Below are 14,050 nucleotides of genomic sequence, written 5' to 3'. Positions count from 1 at the left end.
AATGGCACACACAAAATGTCACTCATAATTATGAATTATTGGAAACCCACTGTGTGCATTCAAAAGGTGATAGGTGATGGCTGTGGGATCAGGATTAATGCCTTTTTTCTCCACTGGGATTTTAGATTCATCAGAGCGGTCCCCCCTGCATCTTCAATCCTGTTCACTATTAAAAAATCATTCCAGCGGAAAGCTGATTAAAATTGATTTAGGGTTTGGGCATAACTGGATTTAATGATAAAAATGTCTAAGGGAATCACTGGATGTTATCTAAAGGTGAGACTGCCCATCTATTTTCTTAATGTAAAGAGATTATGGGAAGGTGGGTGTGGAAATTGCTTGTCATTCACGAGAAGATACCGATAGCAACACTGCCAAACTTCACTGACACCTCTGACTCCTGGACAGATTTCATTCTCTAGCAGTGTTCCAATATTCAGACCTTGGGGAATGAAGAATAGGGGGCTGAACTCTGCCAAAAAATATAGAGCGAGAGGTCTGAAAGGTGGAATGCCATGTTTCTTGGTTAGAAAATAGCATTACGTATAACCTAACATGATAGCATCAGGTTCATTGGCTAATATTTACTAAAAAAAAAGGCTATTTTCTTTAAAGATTCAAGATCTCTTTCCGAATGCTTATCAAATGTTCTGATAATCACTGTTAACTATGGGGAACCCTCAGGGATATATTTAAATTACAACGTAAGCATGGCTTAAAATCCACAAAGCATGTAATGATATACAGCTGAAAGGGTTGAGGAAATGATGTAAGTGATGGAAATGACACCTCTGTGGGGTATCTTTTGTTTCCCACTGTGAAACAAGAGGAAGATGTATGTTCATGCATATTATTATACACAAGCATGACTGATTTGGTCCTTCTCTGTAGAGCGCTACATTCAAAATGAAGTCTGCATCTTTACTAGTCATGCTCTGCAGAGGTATTGGACAAAATGTTATTGTTGTGTTGGTAAGGGCAAGCTGACCTGTTTTTGCTTTTTGCCTTTTCAGGCCTTTGTACATGATCTACCATGGCCAAAGTGTTCTGCAGCCTCCTGCTTCTGGGAAGTACGGTGATGACAGCCACAGCATGCCCCAAGTACTGTGTTTGCCAGAACCTATCTGAGTCTCTAGGAACCCTGTGTCCTTCTAAAGGCCTGCTTTTTGTCCCACCTGACATTGACCGTAGGACTGTCGAGCTGAGGCTGGGGGGGAACTACATTATTAGGATTACACAGCAGGATTTTGTCAACATGACAAGTCTTGTGGACTTGACACTTTCCCGGAACACCATAAGCTCCATCCAGCCTTTCTCTTTTGTGGATCTTGAGACTCTACGCTCACTCCATCTGGACAGCAACCGCCTAACTGAGCTCGGCCCAGACGCTCTGAGAGGACTGGTCAACTTGCAGCACCTCATTCTTAATAACAACCAGCTAGGCCACATTGCCAAAGAAACATTTGACGACCTGCTGCTAACACTGGAGGATTTGGACCTGTCCTACAACAACCTGCAAAGTGTACCCTGGGATGCCATTCACAAGATGCTCAGCTTGCACCAGCTCAGCCTTGACCACAACCTCATTAGCCACATTTCTGAGGGCACGTTCACAGACTTGGACAAGTTGGCCAGGCTTGACCTCACATCAAATCGGCTCCAGAAGCTGCCACCAGATCCTATATTTGCACGGTCTCAAACCAATATGGTACTGAGTACACCGTACGCTCCTGTGCTGTCCCTCAGTTTCAGTGGAAACCCACTTCATTGTAATTGTGAGATTTTGTGGTTGCGTAGACTAGAGCGTGAAGATGACATGGAGACTTGTGCATCTCCTCCGAATCTAAAGGGTCGGTACTTTTGGTATGTGCGTGAGGAGGAGTTTGTCTGTGAGCCTCCATTGATTACTCAGCATACGCACAAACTTCTAGTTCTTGAAGGACAGACAGCCAGCCTACGCTGCAAGGCGGTGGGTGACCCTATGCCTTTCATACACTGGGTGGCTCCTGATGACCGACTTATCAGTAACTCATCCCGAGTCACTATTTATGAAAATGGCACACTGGATATTATGGTCACCAGCTCCAAGGATTATGGTACTTTCACTTGCATCGCCTCCAATGCCGCAGGAGAATCCACAGCCTCAATTGAGCTCTCCATCATTCAGCTGCCTCATCTGAGCAATGGCACAAACCGTACCTCACAGCCCAAATCCCGCCTATCTGATATCACCAGCTCCACAAAAATCAGCAAAGGGGAGACCAAACCTCAGCCCGAACAGGTGGTGTCTGTGTCAGAGGTCACATCTGTCTCTGCTCTGGTCAAGTGGACAGTGAGCAAAACAGCTCCCAAGGTGAAAATGTACCAGCTCCAGTACAACTGCTCAGATGATGAGGTCCTGATTTACAGGTAACCATTCAAAATGTCTTTGCCCTCTTATGACTATTGAATACCAATCAGATTGGAAATACTCTTCCTCCCTCTCAGTTTCTTTCCATTTTAACTTAGGCTAAAAAGCTGTGTATTCAAATATATCAAACTGTTAGTTTTCATAACTTTGCATAAATGCCTGAAACGTTTCTGAAATAAAAAAGGTATAAATTTAATAACAAACAGAAGTCCCGAAAATATGCTATTTATATTGTATTTCCTGCTTCTACTACCAGTAATTTTCCAAACAATACTATGCACAATGTTATAATAGATCACTCATTATATAATATAAACAGTGTTGGGCAGTAACTAATACTCTAACGCATTACTTTTTAAATAAATTAACTCAGTTACCGTTACCATATGGTGCGTTATCTGTTACTTTTTTAAATTAATTCATTTTGGCTGAAGAGTAGCCTACAGCCGAACCTGTTTACAGCAGCGACGCATTGTAGGATTGGTGGATGCCAACCACTGTAAACACGAAGACGCCGCACTGTGGGCGTGTTTCCGTTTATTCAAGTACGTGCGGCAGTAATGGCGAGTCAAGGCGAGAGCAAGACGAGTTTCTCAAAGTGGAAATATGCTCATTATTTCTTTAAAAAAGTAACTAAAAAGTTGCTTTTACTTTTTGGTGTAAGTAATCAACAAAGTAATTGAGTTACTTTTTGAATGAAGTAACTAGTAACTGTAACTAGCTACTGTTTCTTAGTAACTAGCACAACACTGAATATAAAACACCTTTTTCAGCTATCCAGTATCCTTAATGCTAGATTTAACATTCTTGCCCAACATACACACATTGTATTTCTTGCAGTGCCCAGAATCTCTGTTTCACAGAGAAATAGTATAGATGTATAGAATACACCATGTATGTATTTTCATAGAACCAGGAAAAAATGTTCAGTTGTTTCTTGAGGCTCTGTAGCTTGTTTGCTTGTGTTTTAAATCACAGATGTGCGTCAATAACGTACTTAGAAAATGAAGAGTCACCTGTAGATTTATTGCTACTGTGAATATAAGGTCAGTAGTTATTACTAAACTGCAGCTGATGGCATGCATCTTTGGCCTATGATAATTATTGTCTTAATTGTCTTTATTACTGAGAAAGACGATCTGGATCTTTCTGGCTCAGATATACAGTATGTGCTATTGCTGTCAAAGCTCATATTCTATTTTTGTAATGACACACGATCTAATTTCGTCATTATATTACTGACTTATCCTTTTCTAAATTAATCGCTTCTACTGGCAAACTGTCACCAATCAACAGTGTATTCATGTCTAATCTATATTTACCTAGTGGAGTTGTAGTGGGGGTTGGATGATGTTTGCTGTCTGTGATATGTAAATCACAGGATTTACTGTATTGGAACTGTGTGGGACTGGCAAAAGCTGAGATTCCGCTGCTGTGAAGTGTAAATACATTGACTTATGTCTGTCATAACCTGTATGGAATATATATTAGTTATCCTTTCATCTATTCTTTATGATTTAATTGTCCCTGTGTCAAAGCAATATGCTATATATTTGTAACTGTGGTAGAGCCAGAGAGTGTGTTGTTTGCTTCCCAGCTGTTATGCATCTGTTCCATTCAGTCTGCAGAATACAGAACAACACAGAGCTACAAAGAACAACACAGAGCTACACAGAACAACACAGAGCTACAAAGAACAACACAGAGCTACACAGAACAACACAGAGCTACACAGAACAACACAGAGCTACACAGAACAACACAGAGCTACACAGAACAACACAGAGCTACACAGAACAACACAGAGTTATACAGAACAACACAGAGCTACACAGAACAACACAGAGCTACAAAGAACAACACAGAGCTACACAGAACAACACAGAACTACACAGAACAACACAGAGCTACACAGAGCTACACAGAACAACACAGAGCTACACAGAACAACACAGAGCTACATAGAACAACACAGAGCTACACAGAACAACATAGAGCTACACAGAACAACACAGAGCTACACAGAACAACACAGAGCTACACAGAGCTACACAGAGCTACATAGAACAACACAGAGCTACACAGAACAACACAGAGCTACAAAGAACAACACAGAGCTACACAGAACAACACAGAGCTACAAAGAACAACACAGAGCTACACAGAACAACACAGAGCTACACAGAACAACACAGAGCTACATAGAACAACACAGAGCTACACAGAACAACACAGAGCTACATAGAACAACACAGAGCTACACAGAACAACACAGAGCTACAAAGAACAACACAGAGCTACACAGAACAACACAGAGCTACAAAGAACAACACAGAGCTACACAGAACAACACAGAGATACATAGAACAACACAGAGCTACACAGAATAACACAGAGCTACAAAGAACAACACAGAGCTATACAGAACAACACAGAGATACATAGAACAACACAGAGCTACATAGAACAACACAGAGCTACACAGAACAACACAGAGATACAAAGAACAACACAGAGCTATACAGAACAACACAGAGATACATAGAACAACACAGAGCTACACAGAACACAGATACATAGAACAACCTTTTTTGTAGTTGTGACTTATCAGACATTTTAAATCTATATAAACAAATTAATTATTTTATCACTCTGTTATAAGATTAGTCAGGGCATTGTTGGGTTTCTGTATGCAGAGTATCATGACAAGTGGGCATGTGGTAGCCTGCCTGTGGTAGTGTTTAAGGTGTTAGGTTACCAATCGGAAGGTTGTGAGTTTGATCCCAGGTCCACCACACTGCTACTGTTGGGCCCCTTTTAAATTAGATAATGTAAGTTGCTCTGGATAAGGGCGTCTGGCAAATGCTGTAAATGACTGTGTTTAGCTGCTGGTGAAAATGTCGGGGGGTGGGTGGGTAGTGTGAGGCCCACTGCTGGGCTAATAGTTCACACCTCGTAACAAAAACATTGATACAGGGAGAACAAAACTAAAGTTATTTTTATAGGAAAACACTGTATACATCTGCTGCAATAAAACACTAACATTTAAACCTGTAGACGGGTATAAAAATTATAATTAACATACATATGAAAATTTACTAAAATAATTCTTAAATCCCTGAGTGTCTTCTGGCATATGAAACAAAAACCACTGCTGTGGAGTGTGACAACACAAATAAATTCACTACTGGACACAGGTAGCCCCAAAACAGGCTGTAATTAATTTTTTGTCCTCTGGTAAAAATAGATCAATATTTAACTGATCTGAGACTACAGACACACTGTGTAGGTCAGACTGCCCTTCTACACGTAGTCAGTGAACTAGAAAGACACTTGTTAGAATGACCGCTGTGGAGCCAACTGTCACTTTGACTGAGCTGTAGCGATCAGTGGCTGAAGGTGATGTTCATGGATCACCCGGGTTCAATGTGTTACAACAAGAGCATTATGAGAAAGTCCTAACTGACAGCAAGAACAGTGCAAAAAATGTAAGAAATCTTAGCAAAAATATAAATATAAGCAAAAATTATTGTTTATATTTTATTTCAATTAGTATTTAGTAGAAAAATTAGTAGAAAACTCATCTTCTACCGCTTATCCGGACTACCTCGGGTCACGGGGAGCCTGTGCCTATCTCAGGCGTCATCGGGCATCAAGGCAGGATACACCCTGGACGGAGTGCCAACCCATCGCAGGGCACACACACACTCTCATTCACTCCCGCAATCACACACTACGGCCAATTTTTCCAGAGATGCCAATCAACCTACCATGCATGTCTTTGGACAGGGGGAGGAAACCGGAGTACCTGGAGGAAACCCCCGAGGCACAGGGAGAACATGCAAACTCCACACACACAAGGCGGATGTGGGAATTACTTTTTAGCAAATATAAAATTATTAGTATTGACATATGTACAGGAAACAGTCTGTTACACCATACAGTGATATTATTACTGTGTAAAACATCCCAGTAGCCTGTGACATAAAATATAAGCACATAAGAAAGAAAAAAAAAGACAAGACGTAAACAAAACAAAAAACGTTACAAAATTACTATTAGTGCAAATGCAAGAAAACTAAATTACGTGCATGTACAACATGGAAGACATGCATGTGCTGCATGCACGTAATTTTTTTTCTTGCATTTGCACTAATAGTAATTTTGGAAATGCATTTACGTCTTGTCTTTTTTTTTTCCCCGTAGACTGTGTCCATGTTGTTATTCACATTTGTAAAGGGGTTTATGTATGTGCGCAAAGTAGCCTCTGATGTTATTTGCATTGTAGGGGTGTGTGTTTGTGAGAAGGATGGGGTAGTTGACACCTCTCAGGATCAGAGATGTCTGTGCTTGCAGTGATGGAGAAGAGGCAGAGGATGGGTGATGTTCACAAGCTTGGTGGCCTGTGTGTAAAAACTGTTTTTCAGCCTTCAAGTTCTGGCTTTAACACTCCTTTTGTCATGAACCTATTTTTAGATATTTGTACTGATTTCATATTTGAAGTAGTTTTATTCTATTGTCAGATTATTTTGCTGATTTAAAGCATGCCAATAGAAAACCTTATGGCAATAGAAAATGGAAATTAGAGTTGAATACAGCAAATAAATTAGTAGATATGACTAGAAATAGGTGTAATGCTCTTTGTTTTGATATTTGATATATAATAATTTCATAATAAGGAATATTAGATAACTTCTAATTTATTCAAGCTATCTTCAGTTGCTAAGATATCTTTTGTGAATGTGTCCTTGCTTAAAAAGAATTTACGAAGCATTGCCCTAAAGCTTCTAAATAAAGTGTTAGGAAGCATTGACGTACAGTAGCAACACATACAGTAAGTGGTTTAACATTAAGAAACCTGACATCCTTGAGTGGCTCAGTATGAGTCCTGCAGCCTGTTGTACTGAGGTTTATTGTAGTCTAGTTTGAACATAAATGGCCACTACATTCGAGGTTACAAACTGCTAAAAAGGATTTCTTCTGGGAGATAGTCATGGTATGTTATCAATGGTTACTACATGGACACCTTACAAAAATATCGTTTCTTTAATGGAACATTTGAAACGGATGGATTATAGGACTACATGTCAGGAGTTTTTATATCAGCTAGCAGAGCAAGCTCTTTCCACGGGTGGTGGTCACTCTGGCTTCACATAGATACATACACACAAAAATGTACACTATAGAGATGCGCTATATGTACTGGATATTTTACATAATGTATTTTATATAGTGTAGCTAGCAGAATACAATTCAATACGTTAAAATTTGGTTAAATTTACTATCTTCAAATATCTATTTTGATTTTTAGATTTTGTAGTATTACCGTGTCTATGTCATTAAACCTTTATATATTTAAACGATTTCTTTTGGAAGACCTTTATTATTTACGGCATCAAATTTGCTGCATGAGAAAACAGGACAAGCACAAACCAGTATTATCAATATCTAATGGATCGATTTATCTAGGGCAAAAAATATATATGTATATATATATATATATATATATATATATATATATATAACTATAACTTTGAAGTAATATTGTACTTTTTATTAATTATACTATTTTAATCTGTATGATTTGCTATTTCAGTTTGTATTCCAGTGTGTGTTTGTTCCTTCCATGCTTTGTAAATAAACGTATGCACTTGCATCTGCTACCTCTTGTGTGGTCTGCTACCAGACCACACAAAGCTCATAATAATGTCACAAACTCAAAAGAGCATATAGTGTTTTTAGATATATGAACAAAATTGTCGTCAGACAGATTTTGACTTGTAGTGGTGGGAGGATTATGAATGATTACTAACACAAACATATAAATGAATGAATGAATGAATGAATGAATGAATGGTGCTACAATAACTTTGTAACCTCCCATGCATCTGTATTTTCCAGTATCATGCATAATACAGATGCATGGATAATAATGGACTTCCTTATTATGAGTCTATAGCACAGTCAGTGTGTCACACTGCAGTTCTGGTGATATGGTTACAGAAGAATAAATCATACTCACACTTCCATAGGCCTAAAAAATCTAAAGTTTGACAGACCATGCAGACCCTAGCAGTTTCTGTGCAAACTTGATTACAGTTGCCAAAAACATACAAGCAATTGTTGTACTCATTATAATTGCAAAACTGCATGTTGCATGTTTGTAAGTGTGTCTGAATATGCAATAATTTGGGACAGGCAATGGTAAAAAAAATGTATATGACTAAAAGAGAGGTATTCCATTTGTGGAAAACAGTTACTGGCATAAGAAGGCAAAATGACAATATTAAATAATCAAAATTATGCCTTAGTATTTCAATGTGTTTAATATTTTTCCCAGAGGCCAAAACAAAAAATAGAATTTGCATGTCCATGTTTAGCATTGAATTTCTCTGTTATGTCAAACACCACAGTAATAGTTTAAGGGTTCATATGAAAGTAGAGACTCATGGACTTCCGAATTTGTAGTTGTTCATAAGCTTTTCTGTTTTGATCTTGCCCACAAGGGCAAAATTTCATAGAAAAAGTTTATAGAAAAGTTAAAAAAAAAAAAAAAAAAAGGATCGATTTTTTTCGCACTTATGTTTATATCTTGAAAGTAAATAAGGGTTTTCAAACCTATTTCTGGTCCTAGATGCCACAAAAGCTTATTCATCAGCTTCTAAAATTTGAAAGTGTTATCTTCACCACGTCGTCTTGAGGCGTTATCGTCACCACTAAAACACACTTTCACACTGAAAGCCAACAGCGTCCTGACTAAATTTTCAAACTTGCAGCATTAAAATAATTAATTTGTTTATACTGATATCTATATTGATATCTACTTTTGGCCCTGTCCATTAAGGGGTTGCCACAGCGAACTAATTGTTTCCACTCAACTATCCTCCATTAATTATACCAATATGAAATAATTACCTTCATATCCTCTTTTAACTCATCCAAATACTGTATCACCTATTTGTCCTTCCTCTTGACCTCTCACCTGGCAGCTTCATCTCCAACATCCTTCTACCAATAAAACCATCTCCCTCCTCTATACATGTCCAAACCATCTCCATCTATCCTCTCTGACCTTGTCACCAAAACAGACCACCTGAGCCGTCCCTCTGATATTTGCGTCCCTAATCATGTCCATCCTCGTCACTCCTAACGAGAACCTCAACATCCTCATATCTGCTACCTCAATCTTTGCCTCATGTCTTTTCCTCACTGCTACAGTCTCTAATTCATACAGCATAGCTGACAATACGCATGTTTAAATTTGGCACGTTTTACGCCAAATGCCCTTCCTGAAGCAACCCTCTCTATTTATACGGGCTTGGGACCGGCACAGAAGTCACTGGCTTCTAACCGTATATATATTGATATGACTCAAGTCAATAATGTCAGTGTACCGATAACAAGATCTAATCAGAACTCCCTTAGCCTTCTCATATCATATTTTGAGCAATTATTTAACGTGTCTCTCCACCTGTAATTGTTGATATCTTGCTGCATACTTATGCATTATGCGTAGCAAGCTTCAGTTTATTCCAGTGGGAGATCTGAACTCACCAAGGCTAACAGTTAACACATGCAAAATCCTCATTTAAATATTTTTTTATCCCTCTGTTTTTCACTTGACTGCATTCCTGCAATTATTCTTGGTAAATCATTTGCAACACACAACAAACTGCCTGCACAGTCCATCTGAGTCTCATAGCATAGTCTGTCTGGTCTTATAGCAGCTGTGCACACAATTTAGTGCTTATTTTTTTTTAATCTTTTAAATCAGAGCCTTTTTAACTGGAGCGTCAAACACTATTAGCGATATAAATCAGGTGACGAAAACATGTAGTCATTTCCACTTTTTATTCTTTTTTATATCTCGCACACCTTAATTCACCTTGTAGTTTGAGTAAAATCACAGATCCGCCAGGAAAACGAGGTTCAAATGCATTCATGTAATTGTTTTGTCTTTTATGCTTTAATTAAAAATCTGTTTATATTTCACCAGCCAGGAATCTTCAAAGACACACTGCATGGTAATTTATAGACCAGAAGAATGCAAAGCTGTTGAAACTGTTGAATTACCCATTACCTTTATGATTTAATTAGGTTCAAGATGACTTGAGCACTTTTTGTTTGGATGTTTTATTATAATGTTTTTTTTTTCCATTGCTCTGCAATTCTCTATGTTTTATTCCCTTAATTGTATATATAAAGAACCTCAGAGTGCACAAATCTGTGTACTGGCAGATGGCACTGGTTCTTCATCACATCTCCTGATATAAGCTGTATACAAGCTAGAGGCCATTAACAGAACTGTAAAATACCAGTAAAAGGCATAGTGGTTAAGACACAAGCTAGTCAGCTTGATATGACGCTTTATAATAATCAGTCTCAGTATGTTTCAGAGTGCCAGTGGCATATTCCATATAAGTGCACATCGTCTATTTGAATACAAATGTTATGGCATGCTAATGTCAAGTATAGTCTATTATTTACATGGGAGTAAATCGAAAAAAGGGGGAAAAATTGTATTTGTTTGTTAGTTTGTAATAATTTTAGGCTTTTTTGCCACTGGGTTAAATTGCCTATATGTGGATTGACTATTTTGTAATTTTGGGCCTATAACAGCCTTTGCAGATGCACAAAATGTAGTTTATTTTTAGTAATACTACAAATACTAATTATTATTATTATTATTATTATTATTATTATTATTATTATTATTATTATTAATAATAATTATTATTATTATAATTATTATTATTATTATTATTATTATTATTATTATTATTATTATTATTATTATTATTATTATTTACCACCAACAATAAAAACAACAATAATTATTATTTTTAATTATTCTGTTAATAATCTTTAGGGATTAAATAAGTTATTTAATAATAAGGAAATGAAGAGATCTTAGCTATTCATAACCTTTTTCTACTTGGGACATGGTCTGTTTACAAAATTCTATATATAATCTTTAAGCATTCCCCATGGGGAAAAACTGAATGGTATAATGGTATAAAATGTACACTAGTTTTGAAACTGGTTTAATTTGTATGTGCCTTGTTATTCTGTTAAATGATATCATTAATGTTATTAGTCAGAATTAAGATTTCGCCATAGCAAAAGGATTCTTAATTGGTTTCTTACAATATTCAGGACTTAATGAATATTTATCAAACATCAAACAACTTTAAATGATGAAATCACTACAAACTTCACTGTCAGTGAACATTTTAATTAAACATTTCAATGAACAATTTTGCAATCAAATTTGCATCATATTTGCAATTTGTTTTAATATCTGCTATTTTGTTTAGTTGCTTTAGGCCATTTGCAATATCAAAAAACTGCATATTCTTTGATTTGGCCTCTTTATCTCACAGCATGTTTTTTTTTTATTCTTTGAAGGATGATACCATTTGCCAGCAGAGCCTTTGTGGTCAACAACCTGATGCCAGGGATGCAGTATGACCTGTGCGTGCTCGCCATCTGGGACGACACCGCTACCACCCTCACCGCCACCAACATAGTGGGCTGCGTTCAGTTTGTGACTCGTGATGACTACCCACGCTGCCAGTCTCTTCACCGGCAGTTCCTTGGGGGGACTATGATCTTGGTGATTGGTGGCGTGATCGTTGCGACTCTCCTGGTCTTCATTGTCATCCTCATGGTGCGCTACAAAGTGAGTAGCTCTTCCCAAGTCGCCAAGCTTGTATCAGTGAGCAACACTTACTCTCAAACCAATGGGGGAATGCAGGCAGCACAGTTGGTTAGTGGTGCTCCTCCACCTTCGGCCTCCAAAGCCGTAGTTGTGATGCATGATGAGGTTGTAGAGTTTAAGTGTGGCTCTTTGCAAAGCAGCCTCTCTTCCACTTCCTCAACAGACTCGATTGGCAGTGAGAAGGTGGGACGTTATGACCCGTGTGCCGAGTCCAGCAGTGGACCTCACAGATGGAAGCGAGCTCCAGCTAAAACAAGGGCAAATCTAGACCATCTGCTTGGAGCTTTTGCTTCTCTGGACATAAAAGCTCCAGCCAGGGATCCAGGTAACCGTTCCTCCACAGGGGCCATCATGGCTGCCATGAACATTCTTTCAGACAAGGAGCCACTGCTGGGCCGCGGGGACTCCAGGCTAGGCCGCTTGCTCAAGCTGCCTCTGGAGAACAAGCCCAAGCGCAGTCACTCTTTTGACATGGGTGATGTTGGTGCTTCGCAGTGCCTTAGCTACCCACAGCGTATCAGCAACATCTGGACTAAAAGGAGCCTGTCAGTGAACGGCATGCTGCTGCAGTGCGACGAGAGCGAGGGGGAAGGAGATAAAGGGGCACTTGACAGCTCTGAATGGGTCATGGAGAGTACAGTCTGATTAATGGCCATGACTTCTGACTTGTCTTTTGTCAGAAAAGGCCAGCTTTTTGGCATCAGTCCTGTTTGGATAAGAGCAAATAGGCTGACTTTTCAAAGGAAGAAGGACTCCTAGGACCAAATTGAAAGGATATGTACTGCATGAATTCCCATGTTAATGATTTTGTCCTTCTGTCCATTTGATCAAAATACAAACTCCAGGTTGACATTGTGAGCATATGAATGAGGGAAGTGGCAACAGCACGTGCTGGCCCTCATCACTGCAGCCTGAACCTGAGGCTCTCACTGACTGCCTTGGCAATTTGAGAACAGATGTGGATTTATATCCAATCATGAATGATGTATGAGAATCTCAGAGAAAATAAGACTGATTTTTTTTTTTTCCTTTGTCAAACTAAGTGTATGTGCACAAACGACACAAAAGACTAAATGCACAAATTTGATGAGAATACATTTGTATGAAAATGACATAAAACTATGAAATGTGAATGTAAAAAAAAAATTCTTTTTTTTGCCAAATAATATTTTGTTTATTATTTTGCATTTTTCTCCATTCGTCTTTTTTTTCCATTCATATATCCAGCAATTGGCTGAATTATTGCTTTATAGGTTAGTATTCCTGTATATTGGCCAAATACAGTTTTAAAATTCACATGAATATTTAAATGCAGTGTTTTGCTATTAGCTGACTGATTTTTTTTGTGAATGAAAAATGTAAAACTTTTTAAAGGGTTACTACATTGTAAAGCAAAGAGCTGTCTAAGCTCTATTTCTTTTTATTTTCCTTTAAATATTCTAATGAATTACTGGAAATTAAAGGATCGGTTTATTTGTTTAGGTATTTTTTATTATTTGGAAAACATTTATTTTTATATGTGCATAGATTTAATGGTTTATTGCCTTCAATACATACCATAAAACAATGATTATTTCAGATTATTTAAATGAAAAAAGAAAACAATTATTCACACAAATCTCCATTTCGGTTACGTTTTTATGTCAGATTTTTTCTTACTGCTTTCGTGTGATACGTTTTTCTTGTCAAGGCTTTTGGTGTATTGATTATTTAACTCATTTTTGTACAACAATGTATGAAAGCAAGGTGTACAGTGATACTTTTATTTTCCTGGTCAGCGTCAATAAGAAGATGTGTCAGTGTGTATGTGACATTACAGTACATAGACAGATTTTTCCCTTGGCTTGTAAAAATGATGAAAAAAAGAAGAGCCTTCTGTAAAATATTTCTGTGATTAAAAATCTTTTGTTACAAAAAAA

General features: G+C 37.8%; 1 protein-coding gene across 3 annotated transcripts in view; it reads left to right on the top strand.

The window, feature by feature from the left end:
- The window catches only part of LOC132852134 (leucine-rich repeat and fibronectin type-III domain-containing protein 2), a 115,912-nt gene extending 102,674 nt beyond the window's left edge, over nt 1-13,238 (top strand). For 2 of the 3 annotated variants that reach the window (XM_060879187.1, XM_060879186.1), the window contains 2 exons: nt 1,014-2,409; nt 11,819-13,238. In XM_060879187.1, the coding sequence (XP_060735170.1) occupies nt 1,034-2,409; nt 11,819-12,776 (2,334 nt within the window). In that variant the 5' untranslated portion in view covers nt 1,014-1,033 and the 3' untranslated portion in view covers nt 12,777-13,238. The remainder of the gene's footprint in view (nt 1-1,013; nt 2,410-11,818) is intronic. The other variant, XM_060879189.1, reaches the window with a different exon arrangement.
- Nucleotides 13,239-14,050: the final 812 nt, after the last annotated feature.

The sequence above is a fragment of the Tachysurus vachellii genome, chromosome 10 (genome assembly GCF_030014155.1).
Source record: "Tachysurus vachellii isolate PV-2020 chromosome 10, HZAU_Pvac_v1, whole genome shotgun sequence".
Taxonomy (NCBI): Eukaryota; Metazoa; Chordata; class Actinopteri; order Siluriformes; family Bagridae; genus Tachysurus; species Tachysurus vachellii.
Note: the sequence above shows the minus strand (reverse complement) of the source record. Positions and strands in the feature narration are given on the sequence as shown.